The sequence below is a fragment of the Chelonoidis abingdonii genome, chromosome 24, assembly GCF_003597395.2.
Source record: "Chelonoidis abingdonii isolate Lonesome George chromosome 24, CheloAbing_2.0, whole genome shotgun sequence".
NCBI classification, from domain to species: domain Eukaryota; kingdom Metazoa; phylum Chordata; order Testudines; family Testudinidae; genus Chelonoidis; species Chelonoidis abingdonii.
Genome location: NC_133792.1, coordinates 20,326,272 through 20,343,496, shown reverse-complemented (window position 1 = coordinate 20,343,496; position 17,225 = coordinate 20,326,272). Strand labels below are relative to the sequence as shown.

The 17,225-nt window shown below is 44.0% G+C and overlaps 1 protein-coding gene across 2 annotated transcripts in view; it reads right to left on the bottom strand.

Annotated features, from left to right (window-relative positions):
• Positions 1-17,225, bottom strand: part of CCDC187 (coiled-coil domain containing 187) — a 75,018-nt gene that overhangs the window by 37,397 nt on the left and 20,396 nt on the right. For both annotated transcript variants that reach the window (XM_075060476.1, XM_075060475.1), the window contains exons 12-14: positions 16,513-17,174; positions 15,488-15,587; positions 3,847-4,037 (exon numbers count right to left, since the gene is read on the bottom strand). In XM_075060476.1, coding sequence (XP_074916577.1) covers positions 3,847-4,037; positions 15,488-15,587; positions 16,513-17,174 — 953 coding nt within the window. The remainder of the gene's footprint in view (positions 1-3,846; positions 4,038-15,487; positions 15,588-16,512; positions 17,175-17,225) is intronic.

Here is a 17,225-nt window from a genome sequence, read left to right as displayed (position 1 = left end):
AGTTGGCTTCTGCTGCTAGTTAAAGGGAGCAGAGCTAGGCAGGGAGATCATTCCAAATTGGAGCATGTTCACTATGGTTTCAGCCGTTACGTGGGACAGAGAAATATGAGCTATTAAATCTTTAAACTATAGCTGGTCAAAGTTGTGAAAATCTCCATAAAAATGTCATTTTCATTCTTCACCAGTTACGTTTGGATTGAATTCTCCCAATCCATGCACATCTAATGTGCAACCAGTGGTGCAAGAACAATGCTGGTTGCTTCAGTGTAGGAGACGCACATGTGCCCAGGACACTTCCTGGAGTGGGGTGTTTCACATAGCGGCATGCGAGAGCTTGGGAGAAGAGTAGGTGTGACACAGAATGAGGGAGTGGGAAGGGGGGTCTCTTCCTGAACAAACACTCCATGGTCTGATTATCTGCCAGATAATGAACAATGCAAACAGCCCTCTCAAATGGGGAATGGTACTAGGTCAAAGAAGGGGAAAGTTAGTAGTGATGAGAATCAGAGCAATTTTCTTTATTGATCCAAGCAGAAAGCTACATTTCCATGCCCCACACTGAAAGGGGGCTAATCGCAAAGCACTTTAAAGCCAGTTGCAGGTCAAAGACCAAACTTGTTTGAGGTTTGCTAGGCAACGAGGTTGTTAGCTGTTGTGAAATACATGAGGTGATGCTTCAGTTTCTACTATATCATCTTAAGGTAAAACACCAAAGGAGTCTTGTCTCAAGCTCTTCAGTCTGAGGACAATTAAGGGAAGCAGTGATGTTGCAAGTCTCTGCCATGCTTTGATTCTATTAATTTAATCACGTCTCCATATTCTACAAACAAGAGGCTAGCGCCCTCTAGTGACACAAAAGATTAAGTGTCTGCAAAGGAAGGAAATGGTTTTATGTACAAATACCTCTTGTTTGTGCTTCCCGTGAAATTATTACATTTTAAGGCTATTTGCTCAGATTGCACCTTTATTCCCAATGCTAATGAAATAATTTAAAACATCTGCTGTACTGTAGCTTGAATTAAAAAGAAAATGGGAAATCTTGAGTCAACCGTGAATTTCAGTTTAAAGCCCACAATCTTTCATCTCAGAAGATCCCAAACTATTCATTCTAATCGCCACAAGCATGCACAGATTCTGCGACCCATAGTCATGTGAGAAGACTTCACTTTCACAAGTCCTCTTAACTGAAAATCATGCCAGTCACATGAACAGACTATAGGATTGGGCATTAGGAGTAAGATTTTCAAAAGCACCTAAGTCCCTTTTTCAGAAGGGATTTAGGCACCTAGGAAACGATATATTAAATAGCATACATGTTAAACTCGATATTAAATAAACTATACCTTGATGTTAGTATATCTCCATGCACACTACACTTTACTTATATCTGTTTCTAGCCCAATATAGTTACAGAAGTACAAACAAATGGTTAACTGCTGTTAGTACCTCTCAGAATCTTCCCCAATATATATGATAGCTTTCGAGGACCACACGCTTAAGGTGGAATTCTGGTTCTAGTCCCTTGAAAACTCCCATTGATTTCGACAGGTGCAAGATTTGATCTATAGCGGATTACACAAATCTTATAAACAATTGTAGTGCCAGCTCCTGTACAGGCAAAACTCACTTAAGCTGCTGGGGAAATTTTCCTAAGGCAAAGTAAAAAAGAGCAGAACTTTTGGGGCTGCCGCTTTTCAATAATCTTTTAATATGTGGTCCCACCTCAGTCTTGTGCTGTAGCTGGGCTGCGCGGAAGAAGAATGCAGCCCAGGACCCTACAGAAGAGTGGCTGGTGTTAATCAGAAACTGGAGAACATTTGTTTACCAGCTCAGACCAATACTAAGTTAAAGTATATTTTCTGCCTAAATTGACTGGCATGCCCCTCTATTAAAAATGTGTTGCTTTCCAGTGATCCTCTGTGGAGATCAACTTGTATATATGAAGTGGGCAGTCCATTGTATTTGAGTGGGGCTGTGGATTTTATACGGTCAACATTTTCTTATAGAACAGAAGTGTCAAGAGCCAGGGATGGGCTCTTTCACTTAACTCTATGTGGTAGATATTAACAAATATTAGACATTTTGCAAACTCTCATTTTTTCTGCTGCCGTCTGTTGTATACATTAAGGATTTCATTATCATGCAAAGGAAATACTCAGTAGCAATTAGTAGCTAGGGGATGCATACATATTTTAAAGATAAATATTTACATTTTGCAGTGATCTATATAATTGCGCCTCATTATACAATCTGCACTGCAGAAAAGAGTGCGAGTCATTTCTGCAAAATTAACTGACTGTTGTTGTTAGTTATGGGAGCATTTCATACTGTCTTTCATATGCATCTCCCGTTTGACACCAGTGGTGAGCAGAGCTCTTTGTTACCTGTAGTTCAAATCTATATTGTCCCTCAAAATGACAATATCTTGCCTCGCCTAGGAAGAAGTGACACAGGCTGGAAGGTACCCTGCTTACAATCAAATTTGGGGCTGGATTCAGTCAAACTCCCTTAACCTCTGCAAACGCTGGGGGTTTGCAAAGACTTCTGCCTGGCTTGTATACAGGAAGAAGTTTCTGTCATTCAGCTCATACATTGTATGTGGCAGGGTGTTTTCCTCGCTGATCAAGAGACTGCAGAATCAGGGCCCTTATCCATTAATACTGGATGAGTGAAACATCTTTTGTTCAGTGGGAAACTCTGCAGATAAGAGACTTAGTGTCCAAGCATCTGAACTGCCCTTCCTATTTGTTGGAGGCTGAGGAAGAGACAGAATAAATAATGTTGATTGCTCACCCACCTCAAAAATCCTATATTGTATATAAAATCTTGTTGGGGGCAACAATGAAGCACCCTTGATAAGAGCAAGGGCTTTTTCAAAGTGCCCTCTTTGGAGAAAGATTATCTGATCTTGTTCTTTTGTCTCTGAAAAGCCCTCAAAACAATGCACCATCTGCTACTGTTTGGCAAAAAGAAGCCAAAGTCTCCTCTGACAAAGGCATGCTTGCTATTGTTTGCTCCTTAACCCTTTCACCAACAAACTTTCCCTTGTCTCTTGCAAATGTTTATTTAGAGTATAAAGTGACAACCTTCCTCCTGCCAATCCCCCAGCAATCTTGAGTTCAACTACTGACGCAGCCACTGACCTTGGTTCACTTGGTTAAAAGCTCTCTGCCTCAGTTTCCCCATCTACAGAACTGGGACAATATCCCGTATGTACCAAAGAGGGGGTTGGGAGGGTTAATCGTAAAGCTTTTTGAGATCCTGCAATGAAGCCTCAAGGGGTTACAAAAGCATATGGCAACAATATACGCTATCACAATCAGGGGCATGTTTGTCACTGCTACAGTTGGCTAGAAAGACAGAGGGAATTTTTTTTTCGCAGCAAAGCTCATGTGTTTTCTCTCCTTTTTTGTGTATGTGCCAAAGTTTGACATTTCAATGACCTTTTTAGCTGAAACATCAAAAATTCAAAATACGTCTGACTATCCCAGTAGTTTTCAACCTTTTGTACTGGTGACACCTCTCACACAGCAAACCTATGAATGCGACACACTCCCCCCTTATAAATTAAAACACATTTTTTTAATATTTAACACTGTTAAAAATGCTGGAGGCAAAGTGGGATTTGGGGTGGAGGCCGACAGCTTGCGTAATAATCTTGGAACTCTCTGAGAGGTCATGACCCCAGGTTTGAGACCTCCTGGACTTGTCACAACTGGCAATACGAGACCCATAATACTCTTCTAATGCAGGACAGAAGAGAACATATGACGGTGTTACAAACTGTGTTAGAAATGTAATGAATAACTACTGAATTATGTGATGCTTTGTTAAATGCTGTCTTACCAAAGTCGTCCTCAAATTCTTTTTGCATCCCAATCCTTCTGGTTGGAGAAGTGCGGGGTTCAAATCCATGACTGAGAGATGTTTTGAGACTTTGTCTAGGAGAGGATGAAATAATTTCCGCTTGATTCTCAGATTCAGAAAGAGCATCAAATATGGAGCGATTCCTTTGATTTGCTGGTTTTCTCTCTGGACTGTGTGAAGCCAACAACAACAATTGTCTGAATGACAGATGTGAATGAGAGAAGACTGCATTACATTAACAAGAAAAAAATATATAACAGGGTTAAAATTTGAGCTCAAGATAGAGTGGGCCAAATTTGTCTTGGGTTAAATCAATAGAATCTAGGTTTACATCAAAGTTACACCAGGGATGGATTTTTCCCACTGTGTCAACTTGCCATTCAGTGCTGATCCTGATTCTATATTTCTCAATGGACCTTGGGGAAGCAAATGAATGAAAGCTATGTGTAGTGTCACTAAAACTCCCACACAAAATCTCCTGAGGAAATAGTGAATACAGAAATGGATGCAGAAAATCTTTTGTCTAACTATAGAATCTTGCTGCCTAAAATGGCTTCAAGCTGTAATAACAATAAGACTGTTTGAGTCATCTGAGGCTCTCAAAGCACCTTACAAACAAGAATGAGTAAACTCTCTGAGGTAAGGAATATTGTTTACAAGCCCAGATCAAGGCCCCATTGTACTAGGTTTGCTATACAAACACACAGCCAAGTCCTTGGACCATCAGTCCTTAGACCATCATTATGGATCATTATTCCCATTTTACAGGAGGAGAGACTGAGGCAGAGGTAAAGCACCTTGCCCGAGGTGCAGAGTCACAAAATGGGGAGGAATACCTATGAGTCCTCATTCAGAAGGCTTGCTCTAAATCCTCAGCAAGACACTTTTTGCTAAACAACAAGAAAAACAATTAGGAGGCTGGGAAGGAGAAGAAGACTGGAGAAGAAGCCTGGTCTGTAGGATAAGAACAAAGAACTAGGGGTCAGAGTCCTATGCTCTATCCCCAACTCCATTTAACTGAGTGATCTGTGGAAATTCACCTGACCTCTGTCAGCTTCCACACCTATAAAACAGACGGGTACAACTGGCATTTAAAAAAGTCACACTTTCCAGTTAGATTTCATTAGCAAACAAATGTTATAAACAGAGAGACAGATATGAGTGGAGTGTTTTATAGTTGGTTATAAACCTATCGCTACAAAGTGTTCTATATGGTTATAAGCAATTTACTGGACTTTGTAACAACGGATTAACCATTTAGTAAAAGTCTCTTTGTTTATTAGCTCTTTTATAAATGGAAGCTTCACATAAAGTTGGACCAAAAATCATACCTGCCAATGTACAAAATCCCCCTTCCTATACCTTGATGATGATGGAGAAGCTAAAGAGGCACTTAATTACCCATCCAAATTACTACTTGCTCAGAGCTTGGAATTTTCAGCACTCCTGAAAATGGAAATAAGTACCTCGCTGTTTTGAGGCTTAATTCATTACAGATGGATTGTGCAATCCATGCTCACGTTAGGGAGTACTTGTTCCACCACCGTGAGTTAGGGTTGCACAGCCTCGCCCTAGATGTTTGCAAAGCTCATTGAAATGCTTTTATGCAAGGTGCTATGGAATTGCAAAGTATCGCTCTGTATCACGTTTCTAGGACTTGTGGTCAGCCTGGCGAAGGCCCAGCTAAGTCCTGCAATAGGCATAAATGCTTTAATACGGTGAATCATGTCAAAATGCAGCCTAGGAGTCCCAATGAGCTGCTTTTTCCCGCAGTTCTGTCCAACATTCAATAGTCAGGTTGCTTTTAACCTGGATTGGAGCTGCGCATCTTTGAGCACAAAACAGCTCATTGCCTGTTGGCTAAATGGACACAGGGTCCACTGGGAATGTTTTGAAAAACATGCGCAAAGCTTAGCTAAAAAGGTTAGGAAGAAATGCGTGAAAATGGGCACCTATTGATCTAGTAGCAGCTCGAAAAAGGCGGGGAGACCGAGGCAGCCTGAAATATTGACAGATGGTTTTTGTACAAAAAAATGAATGTGGAAAAGTGTTTTTTTTAAATCAGCAATCAGCTTAGGGAAATCCCATTTCATTTTTTTCATTAATAAGCTTTTCTTTGCTTTTCCTGGTGCAGAATGACCCAGAAATAGCTAGGACGAGTAGAACGGCTCCTACCAACTTGCTCCTTGGATGCCATCTTCAGAAAGTGGGTACGAAGCTGGAGTACGGAGAGGTGGGAGGGGATTTCTCAGGAAGAAATTCTAATATTTGTCTCTGACAAATACCAGAGCCTGGTTTCTGTATCCGCATTTTGTGCCAGTTTCTTAACTGGCTCCACGACTTCGTTAGGGATCACTTGGGAAAGTACATCTCCTGCTTCAGAAAGAGTGCAGATCAAGGGCCTGATGCAAACTCCCATTATATGCAATGGAAAGACTCCTGTTGACAGGATCAAGCCCTACTGAGAATATAGTGATAGCAGGGAACAGACGTGCACTCGGTGATCTCTCCTGTATAGTAGGGGAGCTGAATGGAAAGTGTAGCTTGGCATTGGCCATGTACACAGGGAGCCTCTACATAACAGAGCACATGCTCCAGAACAAGTGGAAGTGCAGGGAGCTGTTCAGGAGCCATGGACAGAAATATGGCGGAGCTGCTCGAGCTGAGCAGTCACCAGCTCAGCTGCCTCTTGTGCGCAGAGTCAAAGGGGCAGACCATAGGCCAATGGGCGTCTCTTAGCGCTCACAGACTTCAGCACACACCTCCTTTGTATTAACGAGACACCGAGGCATGTGCTCCCCTCTTGGGCCTTGGACCCGCTGCTCGGCAGGGGTGACTGGGTGACCATGCAGCCTTGCTCCAGTGCAGGGCCTGGGTGCGTTGCAATCTCCATTCAGCTCATTGTCTTTCAATTTGCACATAGGCTGGCACCGCAGCACCCGTGCAGGGCAGGATCAAAGCCTTGGGCACAGATCTCCGCAAACACAGAGGGAAAGGGGGCACGGCAGAGTCACTGAGAAAAAGGAATTTCGAATCCTGTGGAAGCAACATGTAATTTGTTAACGAATGGAGTTAACGAATGGAGCTCTTCAAAGCCAGAGGTCTTCATTGCTGCCTGTTCAAACCTGATAAGCTAGATCCTCAGCTTGTATAAATCAGCACATCTCTGCAATGGGACTGTCCTGATTTCCACCCGCTGAGGATCCAGTCCTGCAAACATTCATTTTTGAAAAAAGCTTTTTGTTTAAGACTCAGTTCGTTCAAAAAGTTCTGACCAGCCCTGGTCTGTTTAATTACCCTTCACTACTACATGATGGCTTGTAGGAGACGGTCTCTCTCATTTCTTTAATGGACAATACAGTGCAAAAAACTATGAATTTTTCTGTGTAAATATTGGGGTCTAATTTGGTGGACAGAAGGACGGGGGGAAATATTAATGATTTGACCAGAATTCAATTTGGTTTGCTGCAGAACTAAAACAGAACTCAAAACACAATGTCACTTGTGAGCTCAAGAAAACAATCCCCAAATAAAACTTTTCATTTGAATAAACAGTTTGCTGTTGTAAACTTAGAACTATTCACATATAAATATTTACATTTAATAATTGGACCACACCATTTGTAGTGCATACACTCAACTTCATCCTTTTCTCCTGTTTTTTATTTATTTTTTTTAACTTTCTAATACTTGGGTTCTGAAAGGTATTCTGATATAGATTTTCATTTCCTTCCCATTTTAGTGTGTCAAATCTTTAAACTGTTATGTTGAAATGTTTGCGTGGAGGGCATGAGATTTATCAGTACGTTCAGCTGTGGCCACACTTCAGCGCTTGTGTGCGTGCCTGTTTGTTTATTGTGTGTATCTTCTAGACCAGTGGTCCCCAACCTTTTCGTCTAGCAGCCGCCAGATGAAGGACCATGGTGCCGGTGGAGCACCCGCCGAAATGCTGCCGAATTTCTGCGGCATTTCAGTGGCGACACCTCTTAGTGACGTCACTTGTTGGCAGCAAGCGGCATCATCGAGAGGTGTCGCCGCCAAAATGCAGCAGAAATTCAGGGGCGACACTCTCGATGATGCCACTTGTCAGTGGCAAGCAGCGTCATTGAGAGGCGTCGCCGCCGAAATCCCGCAGAAATTCGGCAGCATTTCAGTGGATGCTCCACCGCCAGCCAGGACGTGGGCATGTTTAGATGCCCCTGTGGGTGCCATGGCGCCCGCAGGCACAGCGTTAGGGGCCCCTGTTCTAGACTAATACATTGCTTTATGTCAACAGGCAGCTTTGCATGTACACACAGACTAACGTATTATCGTAATACATAGATCTCATGTGATGTATTGTATTTTCTTAATAAAACAAGTTATTTTTTATATATTTAATCATACAAAAGTAGGGCGAAAATCGGGGGGAGGGGCAGAAGCTAGTAATATTTTTTGTAAAACCCTGGGATTTTTTTTGGTAAAAATCATTTAAACTGAAAACGAAGGAGTTAGCTCTGTGTTATAGGGCAGGATTGGAGTGAGTGTCTCTTTATATTCTCCACCCGCCCCTCCATCTCTATTATCAGTACAGCACCATCACTAGAAGTTCTTCAGCTAGCAATGGACTCAGCTCGGAGTTACCCACCACCACCGCCTGCCTTCCATCCCTCAAGTCCAACTGTAGTCATATCTTGTACATACACAGTTCCTTTCATCTCTCAGGGCAGCGATCGCAACAGGGTTGTGATGCTTTGTGTGAAGGCCTCTGTTGGTGAAATCATTTCTGTGACGCCGTAAGGACTTTGACTGGTGCTTGTTAAACAAACTGTGTTCTGCTTTCTAAGTAATTGCATTGTTCAGGAGATCAGCACAGTCTATCTTATTTCTACTTTGTCTAGTGTTTGTCAGTTACAGTTGAGGGTCTATTCCCATCTGGATTCAGGGGGATTTCTGCACTTCACTGCCATTAGCGTGAATGAGAGTTGCATATAATTCCCAGGGCATCAAGCTGAGAATAACAGACCCCACAGCTTCTTAAGATAATGGGCCTGATCCTGAGAGGTGCAGAGCATCTGCCACCTTGCTTCTCTCCAAGGATGTTTTGTTTTCGAGATCTTTTGTGCTGTACATGGGTGACGTAACTGCTTCATAATCCTTGCAACTGATCCACTGGAATAGGAATCAGTACAACCTTTGTGAACATGGCTGATGCACACAAAGAAAAGGTTTTACCTTTCAGTAATTCCAGTAATTACTGTTCATAACTTCAGTAAGCTGAGCTATCCGGATTTCTCTCTCCAATTTCCATTTCCCTCTTGTTTACTTTGCTTACAGTTTTACTGATCAAACAATCTTCTTAGAAGAATCTTGTGCAGTATTAAAGGCATTTACTGTATGCATGGTAGCCCCCAGCTTGAATGTGAAGAGCAGCAGGTCTCCCTTTTGGTAGATCATTCTGCAGTTTAATAGTTAAATAGAATCTAACACTGGAAATCCAATCCCACACACATCAAATATTGCCTTTCTTCTGCTTTCTTCCCAGTATACGCACCCTGAAAGTTTGAATTTGGCCCTGAGAAGCCAAACCGTGTTCTGTTACACCAGTATAAATCCAGCACCTCATGCAGTTACTCTGCATTTACATCTTTGTAAAGTGAGAGTGACATTGGCCCATCGTATTGGTGGTTTCGAAGTCAAATGAAAAACGCAGGGCAGGATATGGCCCTTAGTCTTATGCTGCACCTCCTCCTTCCCCCAGTAAGGAGAAGGAACATGTCAAGAATGGGAAAAGAAAATGCTGACTTTCTTTGGCAGTGCTGAATCTGCACTTGGAGCTCTGATCCTCCCTCCAGTTCAAGGATCCCTGCAAACTCCTTCCCTTTTCCTGGGAACTGCAAGTTAGGGACAAGAGTCATAAAATATCAGGGTTGGAAGGGACCTCAGGAGGTCATCTAGTCCAACCCCCTTCTCAGAGGAGAACCAATCCCTTGACAGATTTTTACCCCAGTTCTCTAAATGGCCCCCCTCAAGGATTGAACTCACAACCCTGGGTTTGGCAAGCTAATGCTCAAACCACTGAGCTATCCCTCCCCCTTTAAGAGTTAGGTCTCCTGGTCCACCCCTGGCCAGTCCAGGGGTATATTTGTTAGTGCTCTGTCCTGTGGGGAGTGAGGAATTAAGTCTACACTGATGACTAGGGCCCTGCCAAATGCACGGCCACAAAAAACACGTCACGGACCACGAAATCTGGTTTCTCTATGTGAAATCTGGTCTTTTGTGTGCTTTTACCCTAGACTATACAGAGTTCACAGGGGAGACCAGCGTTTCTCGAATTGGGGATCCTGTCCCCAAAGGGAGTTGCAGGGGTCACAAAGTTATTGTAGGGAGGTCTCAGTATTGCCACTCTTACTGCTGGTGGGGCTTATCGCCACTGCTGCTGGTGGGGCACAACCTTCAGAGCTGGGTGGCTGGAGAGCAGTGGCTGTTAGCCGGGCACCCAGCTCTGAAGGCAGCGCCCCGCCAGCAGCAGCACAGAAGTAAGAGTGGCAATACCAGACCATGTCGCCCTTACTTCTGCACTGCTACTGGTGTTCCTGGCCAGCAGCCGCCGCTCTCCGGCTGCCCAGCTCTGAAGGCAGTGCCATGCAGCAGCACAGAAGTAAAGGTGGGAGTACCGCAACCCCCCCTACAATAACCTTGGGATCTCCCACAACTCCTTTTTGGGTCAGGACTCCTACCATTATAACACCATGAAATTTCAGATATAAATAGCTGCAATCATGAAATTTACTATTTTAAAAATCCTGTGACTGTGAAATTGACCAACAAGGACCATGAATTTGGTAGGACCCTACTGATAACACAATGAAGTGCCTTTATACAAATAGCTCTCACTCTATAGAATATATTTTACAAGCCAGGAGTTTTCTGTGTACCACCATCTGCATTAAACCTGCACTGAATATAAAACTGCTGGGGAAAATTTAAGTCCACATTAATTTAATCAACTTTATTAAAAATGTTCATAGCGTAGCTTCCGAAATTGCCATTCTCAGCGACACTTCTTCTTTAATGAAACCTGTGTGTGTGTTTGTGTGTGTTATAATACACACACACACAAATGTGTGCACACACATATGCACTCAAAGCTAAATCTACAGTAATCATAATTTCTCTCTTCCCCCACTCTCCCAAACTTTGAGAGTAAAGTAAGTGAAAACAATTACTGTAAATGAATCTATAGTATTCAATTGGCTAAACCACTCTAATCCTCTGCAAAAAGGAGATCAGCAGAGATTTAACTAGGTACTCATAAAGATAATCAATTTAGTCTACTTCTGTCAATGCCATATGTTATACCACTGTGTGTTCTGTGGAAGAGGAGGGGGTGAGGGAAGGAAGATCTGCCTATTACTTTTCTAAACATCTTTGGGATAAATAAAATCCTAAAAATGTCTTTAGACAGAAGTTAATTTATAGAAGTAAGCATGATGTGTGGTAAATAATGTATGGCTCTGGTGCTTGGCACAAGAGTACAAGTCATAGTACATTGTTCAGGATGGTTTTAAATGCCCTCATTCCCTTCCCATCCCCTTCGGAGATCATTCTACATTCCAGTAGGAATCACCATGAAGAAATCAATGGGTTCATGACACTTGACACAATTATTTAACATGAGTAGGAGTTTTGCCTGGATCAGGAAGACCCATTGGCTCCAATCCTGCCAGGTGATCAAGGCTGAGATTTCAATGGGAGTTGGACATTTAGCCCCGTAAGGCACTGGAAAAATCCCACCCCGATCATTTGGAGTTGAGAGCACTCAGCACCTCACAGGACTGGGCCCGCTGTTAATTTCAACTCCAGAGCTTTCAGCATTCGTTCTTCTGTACCTACCAAACAGAAGCTTGGCTTAAGAGTACAGAGACTGGTCAATAAGCAGAGATCCATCAGCATCTGACATAGATGCACTCTAGACCTTAACATTCAACTTGGCATTAGTTTTCCTAAACCTAGGAAAAGGTGAGTTAAGGTTAGGACTGTAACTCTGACAGTTGGGCTTAGTATTTTCAGGGGGTTTCTGATGAGGGATTTTTAAACAATGAATTTCCCTTTTGCCTGCAGAATTCCCATTGGTTTTAGCTAGTGTTATGCACACACGAGCAGGGCTGGATTAATCTTTTGTGGGCACAATGCCAAACATATTTGTGGACCCCCGGGGGGCAATGGAATATGGCATGAGGGGGTTGATCCCCAGAACGAGGGACCAGCCAGGGGCAATGGGGCATGGCATGGCGGGGGCGGCCCCACTCCGCCCAGTGCGAGGGCACTGTTTGTAAACTGGCAGTCGCCAGAAGCACACTGGCCCACCCAGCCCTGTGCTGCCAGCGTGCGCCTTTTCCTTGCTCTACTTGCACTGATCCAGTTGCAGCGCAAGTGGAGCAGACCTGGTCCGAGCCACTTTTGAGCCTGGGTCTGGCACCATTGTAAGCCCAGCACCGCACATAAGAGGAACTGGGAAGTTGTGGGTCCTCATTACCACTCAGGATCAGGACCACAGGCTGCAAGTTCGGGTCTGATGTGTGCTCCCCACTACAAAGTGTGCTGCGATAACTAGCTACGCTGGGATAAGAGCAGAACATAAGAACGGCCATACTGGGTCAGACCAAAGGTCCATCCAGCCCAGTATACTGTCTACTGACAGTGGCCAATGCCAGGTGCCCCAGAGGGAGTGAACCTAACAGGTAATGATCAAGTGATCTCTCTGCTGCCATCTTTCTCCACCCTCTGACAAACAGAGGCTAGGGACACCATTCCTTACCCATCCTGGCTAATAGCCATTAATTGACTTAACCTCCATGAATTTATCCAGTTCTCTTTTAAATGCTGTTATAGTCCTAGCCTTCACAACCTCCTCAGGCAGGGAGTTCCACAAGTTGACTGTGCGCTGCTTGAAAAAGAACGTCCTTTTATTTGTTTTAAAGCTCTGCCCATTAATTTCATTTGGTGGACCCAAGTTCTTATATTATGGGAACAAGTAAATAACTTTTCCTTCTTCACTTTCTCCACATCACTCGTGATTTTATAGACCTCTATCATATCCCTCCTTAGTCTCCTCTTTTCCAAGCTGAAAAGTCTGAGCCTCTTTAAGCTCTCCTCCTATGGGACCCGTTCCAAACCCCTGATCATTTTAGTTGCCCCAATCTGCACTCTGGAATTTTGGTGCCTCTGCAAGTTTATGAAAGTCATTCATGTAATCAAAGTGTTTTGTATGTGGCTCAAAAGCAAACGTAAAGAAATATGCTGTAGAGAAAAGCCATAAATATTCCCCCAGGGAAGCCGGCTTCTTAACACCATAGGGACCTCCATCTGCACCATTCAACTGCATAAAAAGCTGACACATTTCTGTGAAGTACACATGGGAAGTGTCTGATTTGAACAGTGAGGCCTCCGAGAACACAAAGTCTTGTCTCTCATCAGAGGTTGTCCCAGAAACAACGGATCTTCCTTCTATAATTTAATTTAGACAACCTGGCACACAATGCTTTTTAACACCTAAGAGAGCAGAAAAGCAAACAGGGAAAAGTCTCTCTGAAGGGTTCAATAGATTAATGGCTCTCCCTAGTGGGCAATCATTGAATTGTACTGGGAAGATCATAGTCTTATGGGGCCAAATCCTGCAATACCTTCTGGAAGGTGTTGGGTGCTCTAACTCCATTGAAATCAATGAGAGACAAAGGTGCTCAGCACCCTGCAAGATTGGACCCACCACTTTCTAAGTAGCCTGATGTGCTAGTATATAATGGAGGCTCTCTCTAGCCTGATCTTCATTCACCTGATCCAGTAGAGCTAGCATTAGCTACAGAACATATGGTGATCAATTGTTCTCCATGTCCACAGAGGAGAGGACAAGAGGTAATTGACTTAGTTTGCAACAAAGGAGATATAAGTTAGATATTAGGAAAAACTTTCTAATGCTGAGGATAGTTAAGCACTGGAAAAAGTCACTTTAGGTATGTCTCCTCTGCAATTAAAAACCTGCAGCTGGCCCACTCTAGTTGACTTGGGCTCATGGAGCTCAGGCTCAGGGGCTGTTTAATTGAGGTGTAGAGGTTTGGGGTCGGGCTGGAGCCCAGGCTTTAGACCCTGAAAGGTGGAAGAGAACATAAGAACATTAGAACGGCCCTACTGGGTCAGACCAAAGGTCCTTCTAGCCCAGTATCCTGTTTTCCAACAGTGGCCAATGCCAGGTGCCTTAGAGGGAATGAACAGAACAAGTAATTATCAAGTGATCCAGCCCCTGTCGCCCATTCCCAGCTTCTGGCACACAGAGGCTACAGGCACCATCCCTGCCCACCCTGGCTAATAGCCATTGATGGACCTATCCTCCATGAATATATCTAGTTCTTTTTTGAACCCTGTTATAGTCTTGGCCTTCACAACATCCTCTGGCAAGGAGTTCCACAGGTTGACTGTGTGTTGTCAAGAAATACTTGCTTTTGTTTGTTTTAAACCTGCTGCCTTTTGATTTTATTTGGTGCCCCCTAGTTCTTGTGTTATGAGAAGGAGTAAATAACACTCTCCTATTTACTTTCTCCACACCAGTCATGACTTTATAGACCTCAACCATGTCCCCCCTTAGTTGTTTCTTTTCCAAGCTGAAAAGTTCCAGTTTTATTCATCTCTCCTCATACAGAAGCTGTTCTATACCCCAAGTCCCAGAACTCAGGCTGAAGTTGGGCTCCCCCTGCCCAAACGTCCACGATGCAATGGAACAGCCCCTTAGCCCAAGTCAGCTGGCACGGGCCCAGCTGTGGGTAGCTAACTTCAGTGTAGAAATACCCTTAGGGAGGCTGTGGAATCCCTGTCATGAGAGGTCTTTAAATATGGGTTGGAGAAATACCTTCCAGGGATGATCTAGGTATTCTTAATCCTGCCTCAGTGGGAGGGATGGAGTCCATGGCCTCTTGGGTTTCCGTCTCGCCCTACATTTCTGTGATTCTCTAGAGACCCTCACATAAGATCTTGGGGCAGCTAGCCCATCCCACAGCCGTGGCATTCTATTTTTAGCATGCTAGCTCGATGGGAGCTAGCATGAAAGCTGAGACTCACCCACTCAGCCAACTGCAGACAGACCCTTGTGGTACAAACCTAACTCCTGGGCTGAGTTCTGCACAAACCCAGGCTTGATAGGATTCAGGCAAACTCTACAGCTGAGTTTTGCTTTGAGTTTCTGGTCTCTAATCCTTTCCATTCTCCAGGACAGCTAAAAACCTCGCAGAGCATTGGGTTAATATTGTTGCCATTTCAGAAAAAGATGTGGGGGTAGGGAGAGAGATTGAGAAATCCAGATCCCAATCCCCCCTAAACCCCAGGGAAGTTTTGCTCAAGATTCAAACTTTGTGGATTAGGGCCATCTCTCGAAAAGGCTGTTGTCAACATTTTCTTGTTGATCTGCCTGATCTGTACAAATTGAGGACTCCCTATTTCTGCATATCTTGTGTCAAAATCAGCCTACTTGGCAGTTCTCTGACTAAGGAATAAAGAGCACTCGTACACCGTCCTGAATTGGTGCCATTTACTTTAACTGTATGTGTGGGCAAAGCATTTAGCAAAGAATAACATAACCAGATTTGTTTACCTTCTAGTGAGGAATCCGGGAGATGGAGAGGCTATGCTGGTTATCGGCTTTCCTCGCAATAGGCACGTTTCCATGTCAGATTCCTTCTTCTTGGTAAAACCTTTGAAAAAAGACAAATGAAGGTTTTTAATAATACACTCTTCACAGGAATGAAAGGGTCCCAGTTTTGGCAGCTGTTCTTCTCTCCCTACTTAAGTACAAGCACTTAGCTCTTGTATAGCTCTCCTGATTCACAGACCTCCAAGTACTTCAGGAAGATGGGTTGGCAATATTATTCTCATTGTACAAATGGGGAAACTGAGGCATGAGGTGGGGGTATGGCGTCACAGGCCAGTGGCAGAGCCAGAAATAGAACCCGGGTCTGTAGCTTCAGACGTGCAAAGAGAGGAGAATAAATCTGTTAGAACCTTATCCCAGTTTTCCAAACAGAGACCTTCTTCTCAATCCAGTCCCACCTACAGTCTCACAACTTCCTCAATGTGCATAAGAAGAGCACCTGATGGATAGGCTGGGAAATGTAATTTTATCCCCATCTCTGGAATTCCTTAGGCACCCAACCCTCCTCTATGTCAGCAGGGTAGGAATGATCTTTATTTTGGTGTATTGGAGCACTCCAAGCACCTGGTGGCCAGACATCTCCCTCCCCTTGGACTCCACTGGGAGGATTATCAGTGCTAAGCCTATAGCTATGCAAACAAATAACGTAATGTGAGAGCTAGGCCCAAGCTGAGATGTTCTGATCTGAGAAGAACTTCCCCAGAGCCTGAAGGGTTCAGAGCTGGTGATCCAGACCGCCCCAGCCTCTACTAAATATGGGAAAATGTTCACTTCATACTGGTACAAACAGAACATTGCCCTAAAGTCTAGCCAGTTTCTGCTGTTTTCTACAGGGGTGATTTTCAAAGGCAAAAGGGACCAGGGAAATTCAATGGGAGCTGAGTGACTCACTCCTATTTCATGCATTTGAAAACCTCCTGCAATGTTAATTTGGGCACCCTGTTGCATCTTGTGTCACCATGCTGTACCTTTCCACACATCCTTCAGGGCTTTCCCACGCATCACGAAACTGGAACTCCACGGTAACTCCTCACCAACAGCGGCTGTGTCAGACTGTAACCGCTCCTTCCTTTTCTGGGCTTCTGCTCCTTCGGGGCTACCCAAATCGAGAGTCCTATCCTGTGCACGGTCTAACGAAATCCATACGCCATTAGGACTCTGAACACCCAGGAGTGTTTGTATTTTCATGGTCCTGTTTCCCTCACTTTTAGGTGTCTTGGGCTTTGACCATAGAGAAGACCAATTGGGAGGTTCTAAAGGTAGATGTTCCTCTCCTCCGTTGTCGTTAGAGTCTTGTAGCCTGCTTGTTCCCCTCAGTCTTTCAGTTGCCATCTCAATCCGCTCACCAAGCTCCCTGGCTAGGGAGTGAATGGCCTTCACTCTATCCTGTGTATTTCTATATGGAGAGGGGCTGGAAGTGTCCTCAGAAGCTGAGGCCTTGAGGTCAGATTTTGCAGTTTTCAGTGGAAGGAAAAAGCTCTGGGGAGGCAGGTACTGAGCTGTAGAAGGGCTGACTGCCAAGTCTTTAAGGTTTAAAGGGCTGAGGAACCCACTTTCAGATGCCAGGGAAGAAGGAAAATCAAATGTCTCTGTTGCTTGAGGTGGCTGAGTTGTCTTTGGATGTAAGTCACTGTTTAAATACAAAGGGGGACCCACGTCAGTGCAGGAAGTAAGATACAGT